Source organism: Salmo salar, chromosome ssa09 (assembly GCF_905237065.1).
Source record: "Salmo salar chromosome ssa09, Ssal_v3.1, whole genome shotgun sequence".
NCBI lineage: Eukaryota > Metazoa > Chordata > Actinopteri > Salmoniformes > Salmonidae > Salmo > Salmo salar.
In genome coordinates, this window is record NC_059450.1 from 13,708,873 (window position 1) to 13,725,005 (window position 16,133).

Sequence of the window (16,133 nt, forward strand, 5' to 3'; positions counted from 1 at the left end):
GAAGTCAGGAGGAGACTCCAGGGTACACAGCCTGACTGTTAGTTTAACTGTGTGACAGGGTGTGTTAGCTGACGGTGAGAGAGCTTAGGGAGTAAATTGGATTGTGTGTTTGTCAGAAGGGAGTCTCCAGGGGAAACCTGTGCCTGCAACCCCCCGTGTGTGCGTGTATGTGGTTCTTTGTCTATGTACAGGAAACGTGAGGGCCTCTGTGTGACATGACACCCCCACCAACTGTGGCAGGAAATCCTCACAGAAACAGTTTTTTTTTGGTTTTTTTTATCAAGAGAAAAAGAAACAGGTTTACAGTGTGCATGTTCTGCTATCAGGAGCACTGAAGTGTAAAAATGGAAAATGCTCTCTGATACTGCTAAATTATATTACTCCAACAGTTATTCTTTTGCCATTTTCTCAACATTGCTTAATACCTCCTTTCACCCAACCCTCCTAAAGGGCCAGACATGTAGTATTATTATATTAGTATTATTATTATGCACATTATTATTGAACAGACCATCTGCTGCTCCCTTACCTCACTCCCATCTTGCAGTCCATGACACTGGGTTCATCAAAGTTGACAAGTAGATCAGTCATATGTAGGAAGGGTTCCCCATCCCTCTCCACCACCCCATGGTATCCTGGTACAAAGCCCTGGAGCACGTCACCCTGCAATCTCTCAAAGCACAGCTTCTCATTCTCTGAGAACTTCTTCAGAATGGTGCCTTCGCCGCCAGCTTTGAAATTACCTGGAAAAGAGCAGCACAGACACACTGACATTCCACAGCAAACCACTCATGAATGCCAGTTTATATTGGCATTTTAGGGGGGGGGTAATAAGACATATGACTTAGTGACATCAGAAAGTATTCACACCCCTAGACTTTTTCCAAATTGTTGTGTTACAGCCTAAATTAAAAATGAATTAAAAATGAGATAGTGACACTATCTTGAAACAATAACCCCATAATGTCAAAGTGGAATTATGTTTAGAAATTTGTATAAATTCATTAAAAATGAAAAAGCTGAAATGTCTTTAGTCAATATGTATTCAACCCCTTTGTTATATGTGGTCCCGTGTGGCTCAGTTGGTAGAGCATGGTGTTTGCCACGCCAGGGTTGTGGGTTCGATTCCCACGGGGGACCAGTACGGTACAGTAAAAAAATGTATGAAATGTATGCATTCACTACTGTAAGTCGCTCTGGATAAGAGCGTCTGCTAAATGACTAAAAATGTAAATGTTATAGCAAGCCTAAATAAGTTCAGGAGTAAAGGTTTGCTTAACAAGTCACATAATAAGTTGCATGGACTCACTCTGTGTGCAGTAATAGTGTTTAACATGATTTTTGAATGACTACCTCATCTCTGTACCCCACACACATACAGATAATTGTAAGGTCCCTCAGTCGAGCAGTGAATTTCAAACAGATTCAACCACAAAGACCAGTGTAGCTCAGTTGGTAGAGCATGGTGTTTGCAACGCCAGGGTTGTGGGTTCGATTCCCACGGGGGGCCAGCACAGAAAAAAAAATAATTATGAAATTGTATGAAATGTATGCATTCACTACTGTAAGTCGCTCTGGATAAGAGCGTCTGCTAAATGACTAAAATGTAAATGTAATGTAAAATGTGAGGTTTTCCAATACCTCGCAAAGGGCACCTATTGGTATTTTTTTGTATATAATAATAAATGATTCATTATTATTATTATTATTATTATTATTATTATTATTATAATAAATGTCATTTAGCAAGACGCTTTTATCCAAAGCGAATTACAATCATGCATACACACGTTTTTATGTGTGAATAGCCACGGGAATTGAACTCACAATCCTGGCGTCACAAGCTCCCTGCTCTATCAACTGAGCCATACAGGACCACAAAATGCAGACATTGAATATTCCTTTAAGCATGAAAAAACGTGTAATTACACCTTGAATAGTGTATCAATACAAGCAGTCACTACAAAGATACAGGCGTCCTTCCTAACTCAGTTGCCGTAGATGAAGGAAACCGCCATGGTCGGCAAAGCAGCAAGCCAAAGCCCAACTAGCCTACTCTAAACCAACTAGCACTATAACCCACAGTCAAAAACAAAATCTTTGCTAGCAGAGGAAAAAGCAGCGAGCGGAGACTTACTCAATGAGATTGATGACTGTGGCCCACACAATGGCAAAAGAGTCGAGGCTGGGTTACCAGAGCCAGGGAAAGAGGCGCTTCAGGGGAGAGGCCGTAACGAAGTGGTCACCAACCTTTTCTGAGTCAAGACCACTTTCGCAGTCAAAAAGCATGCAGAATTCTATCGCTCATAATATTTTCTAAACAGGACTTAAAATGTAACATTAACCTAATAAAAACAGTTCTGTAGGAATGAGGTTTGTGCAGTAGGCCCAAACCTAAAGCATATTGGCTATATGCCTGGCTTGCCAATATTCTTCTCAGACCATATTATATTTCAAAACTCGAGATTTGATAACTAATAGATCAGTTGGTGTAGCACTTGCAAGGCATAGCTGAGCATAAATTGAAATTATGAGCTTTTTTTGTTGACTGATGGTACCTGCATCCGATGGTAATGGTGCTTTTATGACAACTGGGACCTGGGGGGGGCATGGTCAAATCGTGACGTCACTGATCTTCAGGCCAGAAAGTCGGAGCTCTAGAGTTTCCAACTTGGAATTCTGAGTTGAATGACCGTTCAAACTATTGTTCCCAGTCGGATCTCATTTTTTGCCAGAGTTCCCAGTTGTCTTGATCAGCAGAGGGAAGGAGAGAGCACTTTGTGGCCGGGGAAGCTGTAGACAAAGTGATTTGAGCTATCTAAAATTGGCCAGCACAGTTGGCACTCTCAATTTAACCACAGATCTCCCGGACTGCCTGGTAGACAGAGTTTGTCTTTTCAGACAAATGAAATGGTTCAAAATGGGAACACTTTGCCTGCCTGGTGTGCAGGGCTTCTGAATCAAGTGCAACTACCAACAACAGCGCAACACACACAAAAAAAAGGAGTGTAAGCCTTTATCGTCAGTGACCACTGCCATAGAGCTTACTGGCAAATAATCAGGGGGAGGCGGAAGCCATACACGGCAGCGAGAGTCAGAGGGTAATCTGATACGAGGCCAGGAGTGAACCAGGAGGCCAGCGATAAGAGGAAGAACCCAGGCAGGTGGAAGTGATCACAGCAGCGCAGTCCAGACTCAAATCCAATTTAGGCTTGATCCGAAAATATGGTCGGAGGCTTTGTATGGAGGGTGTGACAATTGCAGAGCCGCCAGAGGAACACAGAGGCCAAATCAAGCTCCGTACCACATCGCCGTGTGCCTCTCACATTTTGTACCAATGTGGAGGGCTCCGTATTGGCATGATTGGTTGATGGTAGGTGGCAGTGAAAAGAAGGGAGCCTGTAAAGAATAAAAATATTCAACAACAATAAGGCACTAAAGTAAAACTGCCAAAATGTGTAAAATAAATTAACTTCATGCCCTGAATACAAAGTGTTATGTTCGAGGCAAATCCAACACAACACATCACTGAGTACCACTCATCATATTTTCAAGCACGGAGGTGGCTGCATAATGTTATGGGTATGCTCGTCATCGGCAAGGACTACGGAGTTGTTTTAGGATAAAAAGAAACAGAAGAGCGCTAAGCACCTAGAGGAAAACCTGGTTAAGTCTGCTTTCCAACAGCCACTGGGAGACAAATTCACCTTTCAGCGGGACAATAACCTAAAACACAAGGCCAAATATACACTGGAGTTGCTTACCAAGATGACATTGAATGTTCCTGAGTGGCCTTATTTTCAAGTCGATTTAAGTCAAAACTATGTCAAGACTTAAATGGCTGTCTAGCAATGATAAACAACCAACTTGACAGAGCTTGAAGAATTTGAAAAAGAATGTGCAAATATTGTACAATCCAGGTGTGCAAAGCTCTTAGAGACTTACCCAGAAAGACTTACAGCTGTAGGTCACTACCAAAGCTGATTCTAACATGGATTAAGTCCAGGGTGGGAATACTTATGTAAATTAGCTATTTCTGTATTTAATTTTCAATACATTTGCAAAAATGTCTAAAAACATGTTTTCACTTTGTCATTATGGGATATTGTGTGTAGATGAGTGGGGAAAAAAATACATTGAATCCATTTTTTTTATGCTGTAACAAATGTGTAATAAGTCATGGGGTATAAATATTTTGTGAAGACACTGCATTTAAGATACTCTTTTAAGAGGTAGTACGTTTTTAGTTGTTGTCAGAAGATGGGCAGAGACTCTGCTGTCCTAGCTTCAGGTGGAAGCTCGTTCCACTATTTGGGTGCCAGGACAGAGAATAGCTTGGACTGGGCTGAGCAGGTGCGGACCTTCTGTAGGGGTGGGACTGCCAAGAGACCAGAGGTGGCAGAACGTAGTGCTCGGGTTGGGTGTAGGGTTTGAGTATTGCTAGGTAGAGGGGCAGTTCCCCTTGTTGCTCCGTAGGTAGGCACCATGGTTTTGTAGTGGATGCAAACTTCGACTGGAAACCAGTGGAGTATGCGGAGGAGCGGGGTGACATGGTAGAACTTGGGATGGTTGAACACCAGGCAGGCTGCGGCGTTCTGGATAAGTTGCAGGGGTTTTATGGCACAAGCAGGTAGCCCAGCCAACAGCGAGTTGCAGTTGTCCAGATGGGAGATGACAAGTGCCTGGATTAGGACCTGAGCCATTTCCTGTGTGAAGTACTAGGGTTGTACTCTACGGATGTTGTAGAGCATGAACCTGCAGGAGTGAGTCACTGCTTTGATGTTTGCAGAGAACGATAGGGTGTTGTCCAGGATCACACCAAGGTTCTTTGCACTCTGGGAGGAAGACACCGTAGAGTTGTCATCCGTGATGGAGAGGTCTTGGAGCAGGCAGGCCTTCTTGTTGAGGTTGAGCTTGAGGTGGTGGACCGATATCCAAGCTGAGATGTCTGCCTGGCACGCAGAGATGCCTGTCGCCACCTGGGTGTCAAAAGGGGGAAGGAGAAAAGTAATTGAGTGTCATCCGTGATAGAAGAGACCATGTGAGGATATGACGGAGCCGAGTGACTTGGTGCATAGAGAGAAGAGGGGCCTAGGACGGAGCCCTGGGGGACACCAGTAGTGAGAGGACATGGTGCAGAGATCCTCTCCACGTCACCTGTTAGGAGCGGCCAGCCAGGTAGGATGCAATCCAAGAGTGTGGAGATCCTGAGATGCCCAGCCCTGAGAGGGTGGAGAGGAGGATCTGATGGTTTATAGTGTCGAAGGCAACGGACAGATCTAGGAGGATGAGAGAGAGAGAGAGAGAGAGAGAGAGTCAGCTTTGGTAGTGCGGAGAGCCTCCGTGACAGAGAGGAGAGCGGTCTCGGTTGAGTGACCCGTCTTGAAGCTGGTAAGGGTCAAGAAGATTGTTTCAGATGGAATTTGCAGTTGTGTGTGACTAATAGTATACAGTAGTCTGTGTCTCGTGTGCTTTATTTTGCGTGGAATGTGTACAGTATGTGTCATTAGTGATTGGTTCTTGGTATGCTGCTCTGATAGGTGAGGGGTCATGACCATGATGACTGTGCTTTACCTTTGTGTCCAGCTAGTTGAACCCAGGACAGGTTTCTTCTCCGGGAGCCAACAAAAGGCCAGTTGACGACGATATTCTTTAGCGTCCACCAGGGTATGCTCTGCAGAAGGAAGACCAAGCACAGTAACAGTCAGCTTTATCTCTTTGGAGTATCTGGTCCATTATCAACCAGGCAGAGCCACTGTCCTCCTCAAGCCAGCGCTCACCAGTCGGGTGGATGTCAATTAAGTTGTATAACGATAATAATCATGATTTGACTCAAATACGACGGACAGCTGTCATAATCACTTGGCTACTGTTACTTCGGTTATTTGCTACAATGTATCTAAGTCACTAACCGTAGCTTCATATCCTTATCGCGGCTCAACTCTAATTCAAACCTCAAATCTAACCCTAGCTTCATGGCCACACTCTTGCTCAACCCTAAACCTTAATCCTTCACATGATGTATTGTTGTCTCTCCCTTTTTGCCCTTTGTGCTGTTGTCTGTGTCCAAAAATGTTTGTACCATGTTTGTGCTACTACCATGCTGTTGTCATGTTGCTGCCATGCTATGTTGTCGTCTTAGGTCTCTATGTAGTGTTGTCTCTTGTTGTGATGTGCGTTTTACCCTACATTTTTATTTCGAATCCCAGCCCCCGTCCCCGCAGGTGGCCTTTTGGTAGGCCATCATTGTAAATAAGAATTTGTTCTTAACTGACTTGCCTAGTTAAATAAAGGTTCGATAAAAATAAATAAAAACATAGCCATTACCCCTAACCCATTACTTGAAAACACTAACCTTGGCCTCATCTGCAAACATATTCGTTTCTTTGCTATATGTTGTCATTTCTGTGGAACTTACACATTTCACTACCAGCTGTTGTGTATGGTCACTGGCTTGCTGTTTGCATGTGATTTGCATTAAGACAGTCATGGGAGATCTTGTTCAACGAGATGTGGATGATTCAGGCAGAGACATGACAACTTTGGTTCCCTATCTGTGATGAGACGTTGAGTCAGTCACACAGCATGTTCACAGCAGAATTGCGACACAGACTTAGCACTTGCTTGATGACACAGGAGGTGAGACATTTTATTACACTCTAAAAGGAAACATTTCCACACCAATCCGGTTTTAGACCTGGACATGGCACCGTTCCAGCTGATGTGTTAAATTGCTTCGATTATAAAAATCATTATGCTGCCTTCTTTATAGACCTTCCGACACTGTTGACCATCCCATTCTCCTACCAAAGGTTGAGTGAAATAGGCCTGGATCAGTGTGGTTTGAGAATTATCTGTCAGACAAGACACAATGTGTGATTTCTAATGGTGTTAAGTCTAGTTTACGAGATACAAGTTTTTATAATGTTCATCTGTATGCAGACGACACTTATGTATGCCATTGCCCCAACTGATGACCAGGCTGTGTAAGAGCTGCAATCTGGCCTGGTTGCCTTACAGAACGCTCTGGTAGGTTTAAAACGTACACTTAATGTAGGCAAGACTAAATACATGTTCTCTAATTCTCGCAAAATTTTGGGGATGGACTACATATTTATTCATTTGATGGTTCTCCCATTGATCGGGTCAGCAGCCAATAAATATCTGTGCATTTGGATTGACAAAGATTTAATGTTTAAAAAAAATATACAGATGAGCTAGTTAAAAACATGTAAAGTGGGCTTATTTTTCAGAAATGGATATTGTCTCTCCCTAAATAGCAGGAAGCAGATTGTTTACAAAGCTCTAGTACACAAGCTTCCAACTTACCTAACTGTGCTACTAAAGTATAAAAGAATGAGCTACCAAACCATCCCTGCGAGTGGGATAACTCGAGGTCCCTCTGGTCTCGACCAATTTAGGTAAATCCTCCTCTAGTTTTAGTACCCCCCCATTGTTGAAATAACCAGTAAAATTCCTTGCATCTTGATTCCCTGGTGCCACTAGGGCAGTTGAGGGCTCTGGTGTTAAACGAATTCATTGAAGATTGCAGTTTCGATTGATTGTATTGGTTTATTTGTTAAAATGGTTGTTTTTTTATTATTGTTTTATTATGAATGTTTTTTTGTTTTTTTATTGCGAAAATGTTTGTACTCAGGACACTATTGTGAAAGAGACCTTGGTCTCAATTGGGCTCCCCTGAATAAATAAAAGTAAAACCAGATATTTTTTTAAAGTACTGAGATACAGTGCATTCGGAAAGTATTCAGACGCCTTCACTTTTTCCACTTTGTTACGTTACAGCCTTATTCTAAACAGGATTAAATAATTTTTCCCCCTCAATCTACACAAAATACCCCATAATGACAAAGCGAAAATAGGTTAAGAAATGTTTGCAAATGTATTAAAAATAAAACAGAAATACCTTATTTACATAAGTATGCATACCCTTTGCTATGAGACTCCAAATTGAGCTCAGATGCATCCCATTTCCATTGATCAACCTTGAGATGTTTCTATAACTTCATTGGAGTCCACATGTGGTAAATACAATTGATTGGACATGATTTGGAAAGGAACACACCTGTCTTTATAAAAAGGTCCCATAGTTGACAGTGCATGTCAGAGCAAAAACCAAGCCATGAGGTCAAAGGAATTGTCAGTAGAGCTCCGAGACAGGATTGTGTCAAGGCACATATCTGGGGAAGAGTATCAACACAAAGTCTGCAGCATTGAAGGTCCCCAAGAACACAGTGGCCTCAATCATTCTTAAATGGAAGAAGATTGGATCCACCAAGAATATTCCTGGAGCTGACCAGGAAGATGACCAAGAACCCAATGGTCACTATGACAGAGCTCTAGAGTTCCTCTGTGGAGATGGGAGAACCTTCCAAAAAGACAAACATCTCTGCAGCACTCCACCAAACAGGCCTTTATGATAGAGTGGCTAGATGGAAGCCACTCCTCAGTAGAAGGCATAACAGCCAGCTTGGAGTTTGCCAAAAGGCACCTAAAGACTGACCATGAGAAAAACAATTATCAGGTCTGATGAAAACTCTTTGGCCTGAATGCCAAGCGTCACGTCTGGAGGAAACCTGGCACCATCCCTACGGTGAAGCATGGTGGTGGCAGCATCATGCTGTGAGGATGTTTTTCAGCGGCAGGGACTGGGAGACTAGTCAGGTTTGAGGGAAAGATGAATGGAGCAAAGTAGAGAGAGATCCTTGATGAAAACCTACTCCAGAGTGCTCAGGACCTCAGACTGGGGCGGAGGTTCACCTTCCAATAGGACAACAACCCTAAGCACACAGCCAAGACAATGCAGGAGTGGCTTCAGGACAAGTCTCTGAATGTCCTGAGTGACCCAGCCAGAGCCCGGACTTAAACCCGATCGAACATCTCTGGAGAGACCTGAAAACAGCTAAGCAGCGATGCTCCCCATCCATCCTGACAGAGCTTGAGAGGATCTGCAGAGAAGAATGGGAGAAAATCCCCAAATACAGGTGTGCCAAGCTTGTAGCATCATACCCAAGACTCGAGGCTGTACTCAGTGCTTCAACAAATTACTGAATAAAGGGTCGGAATACTTATGTAAATGTGATATTTCCGGGTTTTTAACATTTAATTTATACATTTAAAAAAAAAATCTAAACTTTATTCTTTGTCATCATGCGGTATTGTGTGTAGATTGAGGGGGGAAACAACAATTTAATCCATTTTAGAATAAGGCTGTACTGTAACAAAATGTGGAAAAAGTCAAGGGGCCTGAATACTTTCCGAATGCACTGTAAGTCCAGTGACAATTTAGGGTAATCAATGAAAGAGGTCGGAGGTCACTATGCAGTATACTGAGATTGCAGTAAAAGGAAGTGAAGCCCTGGTCATTGGCCGCAGTGAAAGAACACTAACTCATTCTACTGATTGTATACACTGAAAACAAATAACAGAACTCACAGACAGACACTCTGAAATGTCAAGTGACACTTGCTGGTGTTGTTTATGTGGCATATAAAAATGGATTTTATTGGTATAGCCAGAGCTATGTGGGTGTCACATGTCCACACAGGCCTTCAACTCTCTCGCAAACACATAATTGCCAACAGTGTACAGTGACATATTAATGAACATGTACACTTTGACTCGACCAATTATAAATGACATTACAGTAAACAAGAACTGGAACATGGGAGTGACAATACTGAATGATTCACTCAAGCTGTTAATTTTCCTTGCAACAGTTTCTCAACCTGTCAGATTTGAATATGAGCAATCATTAACGTACCATTTTATTGTATTTTATTTTTTTTTTTACAAATTGGTAGCGCCAATAAATGTGATGTCATCAAAGTTCATTCCTCTTTTTCACTAAAAGTAATTGTCATAGGGGAGGGTGGGGTAAGTTCAGCCAAAGGGGTAAACCATACACAAAATTAATCATTTGACCAAATATTTAGGAAGAGGTCATAATTTCATGAAGTCTGTGAAGGAAGAAACCACGTTGAAAAAGTGGTAAGCAAGTCAAATGAATTTATTGTGTTAGAAGCATCATGAAACCTCCATCTAAACCAAAGAAGATCATTTTAAGAAGGTTCCATACATCAGTGGGGGTCTCTATAAGCTTCAAAATTAGGTCCTAAACCTAGCATGACAATACATAATTATACAGTTAAAGTCGGAAGTTTACATACTCCTTAGCCAGCTACATTTAAACTCGGTTTTTCACAATTCCTGACATTTAATCCTAGTAAGAATTCCATGTCTTAGGTCAGATAGGATCACCACTTTATTTTAAGAATGTGAAATGTCAGAATAATAGTAGAGAGAATTATTTATTTCAGCTTTTATTTCTTTCATCACATTCCCAGTGGGTCAGACGTTTACATACACTCAATTAGTATTTGGTAGCATTGCCTTTAAATTGTTTAACTTGGGTCAAACGTTTTGGGTAGGACAAATCAAATCAAAGTTTGTCACGTGCGCCGAATACAACAGGTGTAAACCTTACAGTGAAATGCTAACTTACAGGCTCTAACCAATAGTGCGGGGAAAAAAAGGTATGGTGTGTGTGTGTGTGTGTGTGTGTGTGTGTGTGTGTGTGTATAAAGAAATAAAACAGTAAAAAGACATTTGAAAGAAAGAGTAGCGAGGCTATATACAGACACTGGTTAGTCAGGCTTATTGAGGTAGTATGTACATGTGGGTATGGTTAAAGTGACTATGCATATATGATGAACAGAGAGTAGCAGTAGCGTAAAAAAAAGAGGGGTTGGCGGGGGTTGGCAGGTGGTGGGACACAATGCAGATAGCCCGGTTAGCCAATGTGTGGGAGCACTGGTTGGTCGGGACAATTGAGGTAGTATGTACATGAATGTATAGTTAAAGTGACTATGCATATAAGATAAACAGAGAGTAGCAGGGGGGCTTTGTGATGGCCACTCCAATACCTAGACTTTGCTGTCCTTAAGCCATTTTTGCCACAACTTTGGAAGTATGCTTGGGGGCATTGTCCAATTGGAAGACCCATTTGCAACCAAGCTTTAACTTCCTGACTGATATCTTGAGATGTTGCTTTAATATATCCACATCCTTTTCCTCTTCATGTTGCCATCAATTTTGTGAAGTGCACCAGTCCCTCCTGCAGCAAAGCACCCTCACAACATAATGCTACAACCCCCGTGCTTCACGGTTGGGATGGTGTTCTTTGGCTTGCAAGCCTCCCCCTTTTTCCTCCAAACATAACGATGGTCATTATGACCAAACATTTTTATTTTTGTTTCATCAGACCAGAGGACATTTCTCCAAAAAGTACAATTTTTGTCCCCATGTGCAGTTGTGAACTGTAGTCTGCCTTTTTTATGGTGGTTTTGGAGCAGTGGCTTCTTCCTTGCTGAGCGGCCTTTCAGGTTATGTCGATATAGGACTTCTTTTACTGTGGATATAGATACTTTTGTACCTGTTTCCTCCAGCATCTTCACAAGGTCCTTTGCTGTTGTTCTGAGATTGATTTGCACTTTTTGCACCAAAGTACATTCATCTCTAGGAGACAGAATGCATCTCCTTCTTGAGTGGTATGATGGCTGCGTGGTCCTATGGTGTTTATACTTGCGTTTGGAAATTGCTCCCAAGGATGAACCAGACTTGTGGAGGTCTACAATTTTTTTTCTGAGGTCTTGGCTGATTTCTTTTGAGTTTCCCATGATGTCAACCAAAGAGGCACTGAGTTTGAAGGTAGAATTTTCTGGAATTTTCCAAGCTGTTTAAAGGCACAGTCAACTTAGTGTATGTAAACTTCTGACCCACTGGAATTGTGATACAGTGAATTATAAGTGAAATAATCTGTCTGTAAACAATTGTTGGAAAAGGTACTTGTGTCATGCACAAAGTAGATGTCCTAACCGACTTGCCAAAACTATAGTTTGTTAACAAGACATTTGTGGAGTGGTTGAAAAAATGAGTTTTAATGACTCCAACATAATGTAAACTTCTGACTTCAACTGATGCTGTGTGGGCTAATATAGTCTAAATGTTTGCCTTGGGGTAAGTTGAGCCAATGGCAAGTTGAACAAGTTGAAGTGTTGTCTTCCCAGGCGTAATGCAAGGCATTATTGCTGGGATATGAGCTAACAACAGGGGATATGAGCTAACAACAGGGGATATGAGCTAACAACAGGGCCTATGTTAAAAGTGTCAGGTAGACAAGCTATGTTTTCAAAACTGTAATATTTCCATGACCTCTGATTATTTCCAGGGATACACAACATCCTGAAATATATGTAGATATCTTTGTTAGAAAGAATACTATATTTCCCTTGAAGGAGTAATGCTAAAGGGTTAAAAAAAAATCTACTTACATAACCTCTCCCCTACTGGAAAAACAGAATGGGTAACCTAGTGTACAAAGTTGTAGTTTTCTTGCTGTGTTGAAAGGGCAATAACTAAATGTCAATGTGGCTAAAACGTGCACATAGTCATAAGACTATGGGGGTGGCTTGTAATGCAAGTGTGGGGGCTGACTGGAGACTTCATCTGCCATTTAAAAAGGTTAGCGAGTTAATGAAATCTCTATTTTCATAACAGGGAGGCGAGTGACCATTTTTTGTTTTCAATAACTGGGAAGATCAATAAAACGGGTTGGGTATGAGAGCTTTTCAAGTGGCCTGTCATACTGACCTGGCCCAGTTGGAGAGCACTGAGAACCAGTATGTAGTGTACACAGCCCAGCCATTTCTTCCAGCAGGGCCAGGCAATGTGTATTCAGTGTGTTTAAAGGAAGCTGACAGCTAAGAGCCTTCTATGGAGATGGCTGAGCATAGCTCTTATGAGTTACAGGCACAGATCTTTGTCGGAGACAAAGTCAAATATGGCTTCTGATAAGTAGATTATTGTTCACTTCAATCAGAATTGTCACCCAGTGGTGTTGAGGAACAGAGGCCTTAGAAGTCAAACATTGAATTCCGTTTTTACATTCACAAGTGACATTATTTGGAAGCTTTGTTGGATCATCATATAGGTATTCACAGCTACTTTTAAGTTTGAGGATCTAAAACTACTGTAGTGCCCTGACAAACACAACTGTGTCACTATTTTATACAGCAAGTCATCAATCAAGCGCGTTGAAGTCAAATACAACACCATCCTCAGCCCCCCTAAATCATACTGTAGGTCAGGCTAACAGCAGCGCCTGTACTATGTGCTATAAGACATGGCTAAAACAAAATGGCTGCTTCAGACCAGGGTCCATCAGACATGAAGGGGATTAACTCAATTAAGATGGGGGGGTGAACTAATTCCTTTCCATTTCTGTGTTGTCTCACTGAAGAGCACCGCAAAAGAGGAAATGACCTTTAAGATGGCTAACTATAGGCCTATCTGACATGATCTCAAACAAGACTAAATAAACCATTAGATTAGTGTCTGTAATTAGTGTCTGTAATTACCCAAGTGATCAGCGCTTACTGATCACATGGCTGTTGATTAGATACAAAAATGTCCTGTTTTTCACTCAGTGATTCATTGTTACTGCACTATAAATTAGAAAACATTATAAAGATCCTCAAAAACAACTGATTATACCAGTATCACATGTACTGTATGTTGCTTAATGGTCTTGTGTATGAAAGGGCTTCTAAAAGATGAATTAATACATTAAGGAGGTTTAGTAAATTAATCAGAAAGCTCACATCCATTAAAGACTAACTATGCAGAAATCACTCCGCCATTTCTTGGTTGCTAAAATTCTAGTTCAGGTGACAAAACAAGCAAGTATAGTGTAGAGAATCCTTCTACCATTTAAACCGCTGTGAAATATATTTGTGTGCAAAGCTGTCATGAAGGCAAAGGGTGGCTACTTTGAAGAATCTCAAATATAAAATATATTTGAATTTGTTTAACACTTTTTTGGTTTCTACATGATTCCATGTGTGTTATGTCATAGTTTTGATGTATTCACTATTATTATACAATGTAGAAAATAGTAAAAAATTAAGAAAAACCCTGGAATGAGTAGGTGTGTCCAAACTTTGGGCTGGTACTGTACAGTAGATGGGGGAAGAATAAATCCAGCCCTATTCCCTGGACAGAGTTCTCAGTCATAATATCAAAATGACTGCCAGATCTGAGATATACTAGTAGACAAAACATTTCTAGCCTATATCTATGGGTAACAGGGTTGACAAAAGTAATAGACTGCAAAAACGAAACTTAAGAACGGGAACCATAGAAAAAGCGCACATAGAACAGCGCTACCGCTTCTTAGACTTGCTTTCAATTAATTTTGTCAGGTCGCCCCAAAATTTTACATATTGCCGCTTTAACAGGGTTGACCTTAAAATGAGGTACACGTAAATGAATCACTAATCACATGAAATAAAAATCATCTTCAGAAATAACTATCAGAACTAGGGCTTAACTACATGATGGTGAAAACCTGGACACATTTGGAGTTAAGTGGGTTAAAAATCATCCTAGAAATCAGAGGACTTGCAATAAATGCAATAAAAATGACGAATTTGTGCACTTTAGCAAGTCTTCATTCATTTCAAAAATCTGATTTATTGAATTCTCCATGTGGTCTATATTAAAAGGTAACAGAGTTTCTCAACCCAGCTTTATTAAAGGGCAATTCATTTACTATAACAGGCTTTTAAAATTCTATATTGGTGCACAATTTCTCCTTCAAATATGAAAAGGGACGCAAAAGGCACTCTTTTTGTGGAACGACCCAATAACAATATGACTTTATTTTAATAAAGAATAGTCTGTACTCACTTCTCCCGTGTGCTCACACAAATGTTCTAATGTGATATTCCCCTTGCTCCTTTTCTCGTTGTCACTCAGAATGTCATCCTCTGACTCTATGGAGGAACCTGCTGAGGAGATAGAGGAGTTTGACATATTCCGTCGTAGAGGACCGTCCACATCAGCCCAGTCCTCCTGCTCGATCTCCTGCGAGCAGCCTCCATCTGGGGTTATTGTCACCTGCGGTACACGGAGCACCTCCATCATACTAGATTGCGCTAGAACGGCGTTAACCTCAGGTATCCGAACTTCTGTCATATGGCACAATTCATCGCAATTCTCAGATGCTTTGCAGCTTGTTCTGCGCTCTTTACAAAACCCTTCACCAATCCCAGCGCCAGACAGCCCTGCCTCCTTGGAGGTCTTTCGCCTCTTCTCCCTCTCCTTCGGCATTCGACTGATGAACGTGCGGAGTGTGCACAACCGACGCCGTGTAATCCAAAATTGTAGGGTGCTACAATTTAATTTCACCGCACTCCGTCAGACGTGGTTATCTCAATTACAGTACTACTTTTGAGTGCAACTTTCAGTGTATTTTGCAATACTGCAATAGGTGTTCTTCTGTTTAGGCTACTGTCCGGCATAGAGAGATATTTCAGGCGGTACAATGTGCTGATTGGTGTTTTGGGGAACCCCACTCCATGGCGCACACCGCGTCGACACACACAAACTTATCTTCCGCATTTATTGTGCCTTTCTTCTTCTTCTTCTTCTTCTTCTTCTATGAGGTTTAACGGCGGTTGGCATCGAATTGTTGCATTACCGCCACCTACTAGACGGGAGTACAACTCCCTTGTACTTTGCTTGATAAATAAAAATTGACTAAATAAATACCCTACCATCTAACACTACACTCGCTAACTTCACAATTATATAAAATGAAATTAAGACCCTACTCCACTAACTAAATGTATTTATTCCTACCTCATGCCATCATCCTGAAAGGATGGAACATCACCCCTTAACACACCCTGTAACTCTTTTGATGTGAAGTCTCGCACACCCAAATACCTCTCTGTTGCTGCCACCACAACCTCAATTTTCTGCGACTTACATTCCATCCCTGCAGTACAGTTGATAGCCATTGCTATGAATGCAAAAAAAATCCAATCTTACTGAAACATATATCACTTGTTGGCCTATCCCTCTGTACTGGTATATATCTACAACTCTCACCACTCCTCCCCCTTAACCCATCTTCCTCTACTGTCTCCACTGCCTCAGCATATGACAACTTCTGCACTACTCTAACCCTGGAAACCTCAACCTGCCTCTCTTGCACAGGACATTTCTGATCCCCAGCCCCATGGGCACCACAACAATTAACACATTCCACT

General features: G+C 41.6%; 1 protein-coding gene across 1 annotated transcript; it reads right to left on the reverse strand.

Moving 5' to 3' along the window:
* Positions 1–278: 278 nt before the first annotated feature.
* ip3ka (Inositol-trisphosphate 3-kinase A) lies at positions 279–15,359 on the reverse strand. Its single transcript, NM_001141466.2, is given in 3 exon segments — positions 279–743; positions 5,575–5,674; positions 14,767–15,359. Coding segments are annotated over 3 exon segments (741 nt in total). The 5' UTR covers positions 15,190–15,359; the 3' UTR covers positions 279–525.
* Between the last annotated feature and the right edge of the window lie 774 nt (positions 15,360–16,133).